Below are 14,227 nucleotides of genomic sequence, written 5' to 3'. Positions count from 1 at the left end.
AGACCGATGAAATAAATAAAATGCTAGGCCAGCCCTCAAAAATAGAGAAGGTGACTAGATAATTAGGAGTAAGAATAACAGTGCTGTCTAGTAGAATTTTCTGTGAAAATGAAAATGTTCTGTATCAGCTCTGTCCAATGTAGTAACCACTAGTCACATGTGATTACTGACCACTTGAAATTTTTCTAGTATGAGGAACTGAAGTTTTAATGTTAATTAATTTATATTTAAATTTAAATAGCTACACATGACTAGTGGCTACCATATTGGAGGTTAGATGTTGCAAGTGAGCCCAGATCCCGGCACAGAAATGGTAAAGCAGAAAACAGTCGTTTTAACAGTTGGCCCTACCAGTAGATGAGAAGACAGCAAAGAAACCTGAGAAAGTCAAGATCACTAGGAAAGAAAGCACTTTCTTTGCCCTTTTTCGGGACTTGTTTTTCCCATCAGTAGGTGAACTTCTAGAAGCTTGGCCCCTAGAAGTTGTTCCCTACTCTGGATTTGGCTACTAGAATTGGGAAGAGTCCCACAGAACCGACTGTTGCTGTTCAACGAATGTGGGCTTTGGAATTGCACATCCAATGGGTGTTTCCTGTGCAGACTTTAATGAGCACAGGGCCCTAGAATGCCATCTGTATGGCTTTGGGCATCAGCCAGCATTGGCTTGAACTGAGTGCTGGAGAAGATACCTAGAGGAGCTATTGCAGACTGCGGTGCTTTGAGGGCTTTTTTACTGCCTTGGGTATGGGTGACATTAATGATTTGTGGGGGGTCAGAATAGAGAGATGATAGAGATAGGTGATTGCTAGGCCATTATAGAACTCTAACTAGACTGGCAACATACCTGTTCTTTGGCCCAACCCCTCTTTTTTCTGATGTATCCCTCCTCATCTTGTACCTCTATTCTTTCCCTTATGCCTGGACAGCCCATTCCTGGTTCCATGTAGAAATTTAAAGGAATGTAAGGAAAATGCTTCTAATGGAGGTGGAGAAGACACAGCATCATAAATGTATGTTATAGTGTTCCTGGGTGCTTTTGTGAGGTTATTGAAATTTTCCTTTCCTGTGTTGAATAAAAATTCTATAGCAAAGTATTTTGCAAATGGCCAAACTCATCTTAAAGTATTTTCCTCCACATATAAGTAGGTAATAAAGAGATACCCCAGTGGAGTCCACTTACTAGTGGAGGATACCTTGGTCCTTTGACCCTTGGCCATGACAGGTCTTCTGGCTGTGAAAAGGTCCGGGCATCTACCAGCCTATCAGTTTGAGAGTAATTGCTGGGCTCCACTATAAGCATATCTGCCAAAGGAGTGTGGCGAGAATGGGGTGGGATCTGAAAAAGTAGTCTTACCACTCGATATGGATTGCCAAGCAGCTGTGTACTCAGTGAAAGCAAATCTAGAGTCAAGTGGAAAGATGCATTTGTCTTCATGGAGAGGTCAGAGATGGATTCATTTTTCTCTATAACCTGGGCATTTTTAAACCAAAGGGATTTTTTTCCTTGATGAAAGAAATCCAAGTTGGGCCAATATCTGAAAAAACCTATCCCGGGGATTGATAAGGCTAGGAGAAAAATTTGAAAGTGAAATCCAAATATGTAAATAAATGTTTGAGCCAATCTAAGACTCGTCCCACTGACAGATACTTGCTTTGCCAATTACATTTCTACCTCTCCAAGACTATAAGTGCCTTGAGTTTAGAGCTTGTGTTTCTCACTTCTGTTTTCCTCATGGTATTGTCTGACATATAAAACAGGTATTTAATAAATGTGGGAAAACTTAACATACATTCACACCCATGTGACAGTCCCAGCTTTCCAGCAAGCTATTTATCCAAGAGATAAATAGTGGATTTATCCACTACATATCCACATATCCAAAAGATGTAAAGAAGTAGAGTGCTCAACGAAGTCCCAGATCCACAGATCATCAGTCTTTTTCGCTAGAATATAGGAAGGGTACACTTATTTCAAGTACACATGCTAGGAAGTCCGGGGATTTTGTGAATGGTAAAACTGAGGTCTCCAGTTACCTGTAAGAGCTAGCTCAGCACCTCATGGGAAAACTACAGTCGGACCAAGATTGATTCCTGGACCAGGCTAGTAGTATCACTTTTGCTGATGGGATGTTTTGTATTTCGTTATGTGTTGTCTTCAATTTACTTGGAACCATTTATAGGTGATTCTCATCTACTTACCTAAAAATAGTTGATCTATTGGGAACTGAGCAGATGAGTCTGTAATTCTTTAGGGGTTCTAAATAAATATGGTAATTAATTTGATGTTTATTTCTTTATAGTCTTATTTCCTGCTCTGGGGGTTAGAATGAAGTAAGAATGAGTAAAACACTATAAAATAAAACTAATATGATCACTGGGGACTTTTGTAAAAACTTTACTTGTTATGGCATCCTTGGTCCCTCCACTCCTCCCCAAAAAATTCAAATGGTGTATTAATTGGGCATTATGAAATAGTTGAATTTATTTGAGCACTTTTAGATCAAATGAATTCTCAACTCTGCTCATCTTCCAACTTCTGGTCCTTCGTGCAGCATCCTGTTTCCACAGTGGAAAAAGAAAGGCACCATGATTTTTTTTCTTAGTGTACACAACGTGTGTGTGCTTGTGTGTGTGCCTAAGGGGAAAATATGGTTCTTGGACTGGTATGCCTCAGGGTGCCGTCACAGAACTCTAGAATCCAGAAGCTGGAAGAACAGTGCCTACTTCCCAGATAGATTTGGCCTTTATCCCCACCTCCTTCCACTTCTCACCTTGGGATAAGCAAGGGCAGCTTTCTTAGTTGTGACACATTTCCTCCAATAAAGATAAACAGAAAGTCAGTAGCTCTGTGATCAGTGGTTATTTTTATTTATACTTTATATTCCACCTGGTAAGTAACTTGGTACCACGGGGATATTTCTGGACTAGAAGGTAACACACATCCAAGTTTGTGTATATGTGTTACCAACTTACTGTACAACACTGGCAAGTAGTTTCCACTTTTGAGACTTTGGTTACCCCGTTTGTAAAATGGGGAGTTTGGGATTAAACTGTCTTCCGAGATCCTTCCAGCCCTGTGGTTCGGTGATTATATTTCTGAAAAGAATTTAATAACATTCTCTAAAATGCAATTAACAGAATAGATTAGTAATAAGAAAAGAGATTAGAAACCATATGGAGAAAGTTAAAGGATAATTCAGCCTCAAGTTACCACATTCAAGCATTAAATGTAACTTGGTGCTGCCTGGCAACAAAAGCACTCTGCGATTAGGACACAGTCCTTGTATAAACCCATTCTTATAAAGGACAAAACTACAGTGGCGTAGTCCTTCCAAGCACTCACCATCTTGCACCCATCAACAGGTGTTCTAGGTTGGTCTCTCTGTGCTTAATATGTCATTATACTGCCAATATGGGTCTAGAGTCAAGAAGAAAGTGACTCTTTGGAAAGAAATACCCCATCCTTTACCTGACAAACAGTGATTAGACTCCTCTGCCACTCTTTCTTTGGACTTGAGAAAGAAAGCAGGCAAAATTCCTGAGAGTAAAATTCTCTTACAAACGCAAAGGGGCTTTGGGATGTGCCAGTGAAGTTGAGCTACCTATAAGTCTTAATTAAAGTTTAAAAGTTACGACTAGTGGAGAGGCTGGCTATTTCTGACTCGAGCCCATTAGTGCCTCTGCTTATTCTTTCTACCCCTAATTCAGGTCTTAATGAATATTCTGTTTTCTAGCATTTGTATAGTGCTTTAACATAGACAATGCATTTTCACATACTGTCACATTGATTTATGGTCTTATGCACCTGCTGTCCTTGCAAGTCTCTTTAGAGTGATGTCACAAAGATGGTGCAGATAAGAATGGAAGGGGAAGGGAGAAAAGAGAGTGAAGGGAGACCCAAATATTGAGCTGCTGAGCTAGGACAAAAATGCAGCTACTATTGTTTCTGCCCAGGAACCTGATGGCAAAGAGGGCCCCTCTTAGATGGGTGGTGGCCAAATGAAGGCAAGTGGAACATACAGTGCTCTGTCACCAGCAACAGCATTGTACTTGCTGCCTCTGACAGGACTGGGGTATGCATGTATAAAAATCAGAGGCATAAAGGAAGGGACATGAGGTGGAAGGGAGTAAAGAGTTTCTCAAGTGTATATCTTAAGCTAATCTCAGTATCACACAAAACTTAAATCAGAACTCCTTCATGTATGTCAATGTGTCCTTGTACGTGTAATTTCAATTTTTAAGAGTTGGAGAAAACAAAATTAAATGAATTGCAGATTGTTCAGAGGTAGAAGAACCCTTAGATATAATTTAGTTCATCTCCCTTATTGTATAGCTAATGAAACCAATGAAGGGAAGAGTTTGTATGAGGACACCCAGCTACTTGGTGGTTGTACTCTGTCCATTATATGACATCACCTCTTCTTTTGCACACATTTTTTAAATTCTGAAATCATACCATGAGAGATGAAATGGATTCATACTGTACCTTTGAGATACATAGAATTCTTTGGAGTGTAACTGTTATCTCTTTTTGATGTCTTTCGCACACTTAATATTTTTAAAACTTGTGCAGTTGTTCATTTACGTGTGATTTTGTACTTAAAAGCATCATACCTGCATATTTCTAATCTATGGTCTTGAAATCCTGGTAGATATCAGAAAATGGAATTAGCCAAGCAGAATTATGAATAAGAATATGCTCTCTGTACTACTGCTGATTCTGCCATCCATTATACTTTCTGGAACTGGACTGAGAAGAATCAGACCTGACAGAGCTAGGTGGGCTAGCCTGGAAAATCTTCTGTGGACCTGTTTGCTACAACAGCACCATCTCCTTGCTTCATCACAGTCCCTAACCAAATCTGTAGATTCCCCATCTATAACAGCTTGCTGATCACTTGCTTCTTTTCCAGTGTGACAGCTAGGGCCCTGGTTAGCTTTATTAGCCATGTTGGACCTGACAGTTAGGCTTCTTACTCACCCACCTTGCTTTGTTCCCAAGAATTTCCTGGCACCAGTATTTCTGAGGCTACTCTGTCCTGGAATCCAACCACCCATGATGCTCCTTTCAGAGCTATCTATCAATTCCTTGACCTCTCTCTTCTCTCTATATGCTCTCTACTGCTCCCATACCTGTCATTATATCTAAATCATTTTCCAAGTCTATACAGCACACTTCTGCAGTTGGACCTGAATCCAACATCTCCTTTCCATTTCTGTTTCCTCTTCTCTAATTCTATTCTTCTTGACATCTCACACCTGAGCATTGTCTCCTAACCTATCTCCCCACTTCTGTCTCAGATATAAAGAAGTAATGTTTGTATAAAGTCATAAACACAGAGGAGATAAAAATTCTTTGAGAACACAGAGGACAGAAACTAATTTTATGTGGAGTGGGGAGAGTCAAGGAATGCATCAAGAAAAATTGAGTAGGAAGAGGACAGCAAGACGAAAGAGAGGCTGGGAAGGGTAGGAAGGGAAGGAATAGGGGAAGAGGAGAGGAATTCCGAGCAGAGACTATTAAGTGCAAGATGCCTAGAAATAACAACAAAAAAATGGTATTACATATTAACGGAGCATAAAGGGATAGAATATTTGGAAGGATATGGGGAAGTAAACAGAATGAAAAGAGGATACAACTTGAGAGATTGAGGATTGAGAAGGGTATTGTATGCAAGGCAAAACAGAAATGTTTAAGGTAAGTTGTCAGGCCCATGATTCTATAGTAGTTGTTCAAAGGATATGCAGGAGTGTTGAGGAGACTCACGGCACTTCATGAATGTCCTTCAGCCTGGAATATATTTCTCTACACAGTACTTCCCCATTCCCACCTCCTTCAAGGTGGGAAGCTCATCCTTCAAGCTCCTTCTTAAATGTTGCTGCTTCTAGTGAAGACTTTCTTGATCTCCTCTCTAGAAATGGAATAATTTCTCTCCATTTGCGACTCCTATAAAAAACTTTCTGACTCTCTTTCAGTATATTATACTTATATTATGATTTGTGTATGGCTTTTTTTCCCCACTAGACTCTGAGCACTTTGAAAACATGGATCTAGTCTCATTCATCTGCATTTCCTACTTCAGTGCCTGATACAATACCATGACCACAGGTAGTACCTAGTAAATTTGTTTGATTGATTCAAACTGGCATCCCAGAGATAGGCACTACTCAAACCCCAAAGGCTATGTTGTCTCAGGCCCTAAGCAAGCACATGATTTACTTTCTTGCCTTGCTTTTGGGAAGCAAGGCAAGAAAGTTGAGAAAAGCCAGGGACAGTTGGGAAAAGCCAGGGACAACTCCCAACACAACTGCTGATGTGAGTCATCTAGACTCTAAGATCTAAGGCTTCAAGGCCTCTGGGGAAGAGCATAGCAGCCCACTGGGACAGAATCTATGAGCCTTCTTCAGGCCCAAGTGATGGGAAGGGCAAGTAGGAGGGATTGCTTTTGTAATTTAATTGAGCATTTCCTTGCTTCAAAATACCTGTCTTCATGCTCTTCTTATTTTAATACCATTACACTGTGTGAATTACTATGATCAGCAAAGCCATTTGTTGTACATTCTTCCAAAAGTGTTAATCAATTTTAGCTCAAAATAGATTTTTAAAAACTCACCTAAATTACTGTCCTAAAATGCCAATCAATGGGAAAAAGCTAAAGCAAGTCCAGAGCTCTTTGTCTTGTAACCATGAGAAGTTATAATCCTTCTCCAAAATCTAAAACCTAATATAAGCAACCTTACAATTATATATCCAAAATGAAGTAACTTCTGTGATTGTATCTAGCCTAACACCTAGTGAGCATTTATTCCCTCCTCTCCACCTCCCAACTCATCAAGCTCCCACACCTACTACACCTCTTCTTTATCTCTTGCCAGATTGTATGTCTATTCTATTCTCAACCCAGTAAGATTCCCTTTACTTCAAAGCCATAAATCCTGGGTGCTTGGTCAGATTTTTCCATTAGAGGAAATTTATGTTCTTAGGAAAATAACATCCTAGAGTAAAATTACAGCAGCATTAATATGTCCCATGATGAAGTGTTTGTGTCCTGTCTGACAAGTTGGATAATTGTTCATACTTAAGTATACTGTTCCTATATATATTTCATGGTACATTAATTTTTACTAATAGTCAATACTTGTCTGAGGCAGCTGTTCTTTGTCTCATTACCTGAAAGGGGGTAGTGGTATAGATCAGTAACAAGTGGAAACTTGTATTTCAGTAGCCCTGTTTTTGGCCAGGGGTTAAAAGTGGTGAGAATTATGGGGAAGGCATTTTGTGTTTTAAGAAAAAAAATAAAACACCTGTTCTCTTGGTCAGGAGACTTTGGTTCCTTTCATAGATCTATCATTATGTTGTTTTAGACCTCAGCTGTCACAGCCTCTCTTTCTGTGCCTTGGTCATCTTGGTGATAAAAATGGACTTACTTATAATTAACTATAAAGGACAAGAAGACATTAAATTATTGAAATCTACAAATAATTTGCTCCTATCAAGTCCTTGCCAAAATGGAATTAGTGGAGGGGTAAAAGAGGGGTAAATGATACCTGAAGTTCTACTGAATTCCTTAAAAAAGAAAGATGCACAGAGCAATTCGTGATGGCAATTTGATCCCATCTCACTCATAGGGTCCTCTTTGAAGCACGGGCAGCTATCTGATGTGTTCATTTGGTTCCATTACAAATGAGCCCTCCTTGTCAAAAGGTGGGAACATCAACGTTGTTAGTCCTTTCCACCTTTTAAAACTCTCTAGCCTTTCTTTCTGTGTAAATACATCTTTTTCTCTTTTCCCTGGCACCCATGGTTTATTGGCTACTCATAAAGTCCGGTCTCATATAAAATGAGAAGAAAATTTGGCAATTCTAATATGTAAGTGTTGGGGGAAACCCAGAGTCATCTAACATTTTCAAAACTGGGAGCTTACATAATACAGACTTCTTAATTTTATAGATAAAGAAATAGGCCCAGATAGATAAAATGTCTTATCTTGAATCATGTGAAACTCTTACTGCTTCTTGTTCCCTCAATGCTGGACCTACCTTTTATAGTTATGTGCATGTATTATATTAGGATAAGTGAATATACAATTGAGATTCTTATAATAGCTGCTTGGCTATCAGTGGCTTGTGCTTTTTAATAAAGGGATAGATACTTGGCTGGGGAGGAGGTCTAGGGGACAGGGGTCTGGAATAAATAGGGATTTATAGGTGTTGTATTAGCACATGGTAGGTACCTCAATCTTGTCTCCTATAATTTTGTATACACCTATCCCTCAGGCAGGTAGGTAGGTAGGCAGGAAGTGAGGAGCTATAGAAACTAAGCCCTAAAAATACCAGATGATGCTGGATCCTTTTCAAAAAATCTAGATCTTTGTAGACACATTTTAAAATCTTGCTGAAGGCTTGGAAGGATTCTTGTTAAAATCCAAGTTGTTTCTGAACGTTGAGAAGCCAAGGGGAATTCTCTATCTCCTTCAACTTTAGCAGTCAATTTTTAAGGCACAGAGAGAGAAAACCTGAATGTGATGTATCTGTGGGTGTATGTATGAATTGGCTTGTTTGTGAAGAACTTCTGATCATGTGAAGTATACATGAAGCAAATAAAAATAAAGCTAATCTCCATATGCACACACACCTTATCTCAGTTTAGTCAGAAATCTGCTTTGCGTCTTTCCTAATTGGGCATCCATGATTAGGTTAATTTTGGTACTATCTGGAAGAAAGGGTAAGTTTGCCTGCTTCCTCAGATTTCAGTTTTGAATAGTATGATGGCCTAGAGGGGATAGAAGAATCTAGGATGTATGAATGAAGTGTGAGTTTCCAAATTGACTTATATGGGGGGTATAAACTATGAAACAGGAACATGAGCAGTAATGAAGCCAGTCTGGAAACAGATAAATTCTAGTAAGCCTTTTAAGACCCTTCTAGCATAAATAACCTGTAAAACACAGAATAAAACAAATGTAATGACTGATATTATATATTTGAAATGTGCAGGTTGGACAGCATTTGGACTTGGAATGAAACAATAAGAGGCTACATTCATGGATAACCAACAAGATAAGGCTATTGTTGCCTCAGCCAACGGAGAAAACACTCTGATTAATGGGGTCAAAGAAAATGGTAAGGGAATCTAATTATAGTATATAATATCTCTCCCAGTAGTCCTTTGTTATTGCTATGGATTTTCAATATCCACAAAGTTGGGACAGGTTGAGTCCAGGATGCCTCTGAGATTGATGTTAATTCTAAACTTTGCTCCACCAAATCTCTAACTGCGCTAGAAGCATCTCTAAGAGGCATTGAATCTAACCCCTTTACCCTCCCAAATCATCTCTGTCAGGTGAAGTTCCTGAAAATTCCTAGTGATTTAGAAATATGTGAGGCTTGGAACTTCTAGAATCACCAGGAGCTTCCAGAACATGGGTCTGCAGGATGGTTCAGAGCCATATAGCTCAAAACTATAAATGTCCCAACTGAGCATTTTTCCCCCTGAAAGCTTTGACTTTCCAATTGATCAAGCAGTCCAGTTCTTTCCTCATTTCTATGGAAGGCTCTGTCTTTCTCTGAGGAAGAAGCTGGGACTAAAGAATTATTATTTTTCACTTGCATGAATGTTCAATATAAAATCAAGGTTATTTTTCAATGTTGTAGTTTTGATTTCTAAAGCTAGAGAAATGGAGGTTTAGCTTATAATAAGATCAAGTACCAGAAACTGATCAAGGAGAAGAGAGTTCATGAGTCTGATCTAAGACCCTTAACTTTATTCCTGTCATTTCTTTCCCTTTTCTCTAGACTCAGAGGACCAGGATATGGCAATGAAGTCATTTGCAGCTCTAGAAGCTGCTGCACCAATCCAGCCTATACCAGCGACACAAAAAGACACCCTGGCATATCCCAGGGGTCTCCTGCCTCTACCCTCTAAGAAGCCCTGTATGCAGAGCCCTTCCTCTCCTTTGGGCCTGATTGAAGCACCTGAGCATGCTGCTAACAGTGCTTCTGTGAATGCCATCTCCCTCACGTCTGGTGTTACAAAAGGCCTGAATACATGGTCACTGCCCAACGAGTGTGAGAAAGCTCCATTTGCCATAATGGAGCCTGCAGGCATGTCAGCTCTGAATGGGGACTGTCTCATGCAGCCAAGCCGGACTTGCTTGGGCTGCTTCATGGAATCCAAGGATGCAGTAGATCCTGAGCCAGGGATCAGTCTGAAAGTTGGTGATCTAAATAGGGATTATGAAACGTGTGCAGTCTCTGACATAGGGATTCAGTGCATCAATGCTGGAGAAAACATGAAATACGGAGAGCAGCTGCTCTCAGATCAGCTCCTAGGCTTCCCCCTGCATAAATCAAGGGGGGGAGATAGACGAGAAGCTGAGAAACCTGACATCGACCTGGAGGATCCAACTCAGAAAAGTTATTATGAGGCATTACTGTTAGATAAGTGCAATACAGAAGAAGCTTTGCTTGCAAATTCCAGTCAGGATTGGGGTTACTTTGAAACTTTCATTAGTGAGAGTAAGATCGAACTGCTTGACCTCTGTTCCAAGAATGAGCTATCTGTCAACCTATTCTCTGAAGAAGATGTGGATAACTACATGTTCGATGATGATGAGTCAACACTGGGCAGTGATGTCTGCTCCCTGAAAATTCGATATGAGTCCTTTCAGGACAATGTTCGTGACAAGACTACCCTTCTGATGCAGGAGGATGCCCAATTCAACTTTTTTCCCAGTGTCTTTACTACCTGCCCCAAGCGGGAGGCTAAGAGTGGAGCCCTGAAACAGAGCAGTGATCTTTCCCAATTCAAGGTCCCTGACATGAGCATCATCTGGGGGGAGGAAGATAAAATCTTGGACAAGAAGAAAGGCAAAGAAGAAGGACAGGAAGACAAAGGTGTAGAGAAAAAAGATGGAAAAGATGATGGAGAAAAATCTGCCTTAAATAAACCGTGCAGTGGGACTGAGGTGGGGCAATTTAAGAATCCCAAACAGGGCCATCTTGCTAATTCCTTGGAGACATCAGGGAATTTCAGTGATGAAAGTTCCTTCATTGAGGTCTCATATGATGCCATGGGTGAGATCAAAGACTGTAGCCGCTATATGGCTCGGGACACTAATTCCGGCAGCTCCTCCTCCCAGCAGAACTATGGGCTGCGAGCCAAGAGAAAAGTCAGATACAGTGAAGATTATCTATATGATGTTGACTCATTAGAGGGTGAAAAAGTAAATGAGAGGAAAGAATGGCTACCAGGTGGTTCCAAAGAGGAAGATGATGATGAATGGTGTCCCAAAAAGAGAAGAAAAGTAACCCGTAAGGAGCCCCCTGTTATTATCAAATATATTATCATCAATCGCTTTAAAGGTGAGAAGAACATGCTGGTGAAGTTGGGTAAGGTGGATGCCAGTGAGACAACAGTGAATTTGAGTGAGAATCAGCTGAACAAATATGCCAAGCTGGCACCCTTGAAGGGCTTCTGGCAGAAGAAGAAGAAGCAGAGAAACAACACAGACTCCATCAAGACACCCTTATGCCAAAAGCAAAGCTTTGAACCAGGTACCTATGAGGTGTCATTCCTGCCACCTGCTCGCAAACGGAAATCTAAACTTGGCAACAGGCACAGGATTCAAAGAATCCCGTCCATGGAAACTTCCGCAAGTAGTAAGCAGGTTTCATTCTGCAATGATCAGAGGCAAGCTAGTAATCGTAAAGAAGATGGAAGCCTAAAAGGTACACTGAAGTCAGTACCTCTTGCTGCCCCCAGCTGTGCAAATGGATCACATTTAACTGATGTCACAGGTCCTGACTCAGTGAAAGTCAAAGCCCAAGACACAGAGTTTAAGGGGCCAGAGAGGAAAGTGCTCAATAAAATCAAATTTAAAAGTGAAGCCAGGTTAAAATCCAAGAAAATTAAAGCTTCTGTGCAAGAAAGCAAGCCAATTGTTCAAGTGAGCCCTCTCTTGGAAGACCAATCCTCCAAGGCTAATTTAAAGAATGAAGTTATTCCTGGGACCTCAAACAGTTCCCATCTGTCTGAATTTCATGAGGCAAAGGCTTCTAAGAATTCCACTTTTCTACCAACCACCTGCTCTTCTGAAATGCCTCTATCATCTGCTAGTGTTGCCACTAATATACCTGTTATCCCTGGAGGGTATCTGCAGACATTGTTAGATGCTTCTGACTTGTCAAATAATACTAATATCTCATACTTCACCCACCATTCTCCAGAGCAAAATGAAGGCAGCCTCGCTCAAACTGAAAAATCATTTGTACCTCTCCAGCCTGCCCAGGACTGTGTGCTCTCCTCATCCTCTGACTCTGAGCTACAGCAGTCATCTCATAACTTCAAAATGGAATCAAACAACTATGGAAATGTGTGGCCCAACAAGGCTACTTCTGGCCCCCAGGAATTCATGGTTGAAGTCTCAAGGGAGATAACTCCAACCCAATCCAATGAATATGGAGCCTCCCAAGTAGTCCCTATGGACAGTAACCTCACAGTTTCAACATACAGTCCAATCTGCCTCAACAGTGGTGGCAGTAGTTCCAGCAAGGTCCTGTATGCTTCTGTGCAAGATACCCAACTCCCATCTGATAACTCTTACCAATTATGTCACTTTACTAATGGAGAGATCTGCTTTCCTTTTCAGCAAGGCCCAGTCAATATGGATGATGGTCGGCTCTTTAGCTTTGAGTCAATGGCCCCACTCTCTGTCAGCTCAAGCAATTATTGCTCCTTAAGCTTGAAGCCCTGCGAAAAAGATGGTGATGATGATATCACTGATGACTTCCTGGCCCATTGCAGCCCCAAGCTGGTGATTCAGCAGAGCATTGATGAGATAGCACCATTAAAGGAGTCCACTGACCTCCTGGATATCTCTAACTTTACTCCTGACAAATTCCGCCACTCGTCCCTTTCAGAGATGTCCCCACCTGACACCCCCAGTCTTTCACCTCAAATTACCAGATGTGAGAGTATCAAGACACTAGGAACACTGAAGGGGTTCCAAGAGGGTGCCCCAGGATCGTTGGGCAGCATGGAGAAAATCAAGTGGGACTGCAGTACCCTTTCACGGCAGGTCCAAGCGGATGATGGATTTACTTTAAATAACCATCAGTTTCAGTTCCATATGTTCAATGATGAGGATTCTGTCAGCCTGCTCCAAAAAAACCCTTGCCTGTCAACATTTAATGATCCATCTGGTCAAATCAGTACCAACAACAAAGTGTCAAAATCAAGAAAGAAAAGTTCACCCAGCAAGAATGGGGCTGCGAACCAAAGCTCTTCTCAGAAAAACACCAGGAAAAAATCCCTCAAAGCCAACAACAAAGGGATTGAAAAGCCACCTGGCAAACCGTCCCGCCAGGTCTCTAAGTCAGCAAAGAAAGGGAAATACATGGCTGCCATCAATGGAGAAAAAATGCAAATTGGCATTGGCCGTGGGGGAGGCCAAACTAACAACATATCCTCCACTGGGAAGACATTGGCTGAATGTATCCAACATGGTGGTCCCGTGGCCTCTGGGAAGATGGCAAATCAGAAGGGACTTTCTGGAGACTGGGCTTTGGGGAAGGAAAGCAGCCCAGGCTGGAGCGACTTGAGCGTGGGCACCAACTCCAACAGCCTCCTGGATGATGACCAACGGGAATTTCAGGAGCCTTCTTATATCTTGTCCAACATTGCCTCTGGTATGGCAGATGTACAGAGATTCATGATGGCCTCCATAGAGCCCCTTTGGGAACCCATGGAGCACCATGGGGACCCCAACATATTCTACTCCCCTGAGTCCAATAGTCTAAAATTAAAAACCCTCAAAATATTGGCTGGGACACCACAGGAGTCTAAGAAAAAGGTCAACAGTGGGTCTCCAGGAGCCACTAAGAATCACAGGTCAATCAAAGGTGTGAGCAAAAGCAATGGGAAAGCAGCAATAGGTGATCCTGGTCATACAAACATGCCTGGTTATAACGAGGACTCTCGCTCTGCCTTCTTTGATAAAAAGTATAGTAACATGAGCACTTTAGGCAATAACGGACCGACACACAAAAAGTTATATCGTCACAAATCCAGCTCCAAGGCCCTGAGAGATGAGAAGTGTAAGGGAAAGCACATGGAGCGAGAACAGGTCCACAAGGATGAGGCTGGGACAGCTTCTTTTGAAAAACTGAGGTAATACTGCACCAAAATGGCTGAGATGATGCACCCTTAGCTTTCCTACTACCTGCC

The 14,227-nt window shown here is 41.3% G+C and overlaps 1 protein-coding gene across 1 annotated transcript in view; it reads left to right on the top strand.

Annotated features, from left to right (window-relative positions):
- The window catches only part of NEXMIF (neurite extension and migration factor), a 126,019-nt gene that overhangs the window by 104,256 nt on the left and 7,536 nt on the right, over positions 1-14,227 (top strand). The window contains exons 2-3 of the mRNA XM_020284864.2: positions 8,998-9,123; positions 9,796-14,170. Coding sequence (XP_020140453.2) covers positions 9,045-9,123; positions 9,796-14,170 — 4,454 coding nt within the window. The 5' untranslated portion in view covers positions 8,998-9,044. The remainder of the gene's footprint in view (positions 1-8,997; positions 9,124-9,795; positions 14,171-14,227) is intronic.

Source organism: Microcebus murinus, chromosome X (assembly GCF_040939455.1).
Source record: "Microcebus murinus isolate Inina chromosome X, M.murinus_Inina_mat1.0, whole genome shotgun sequence".
NCBI classification, from domain to species: Eukaryota; Metazoa; Chordata; class Mammalia; order Primates; family Cheirogaleidae; genus Microcebus; species Microcebus murinus.
The sequence above is the reverse complement of the archived record's forward strand: the minus strand, read 5'-3'. Positions and strand labels throughout refer to the sequence as shown.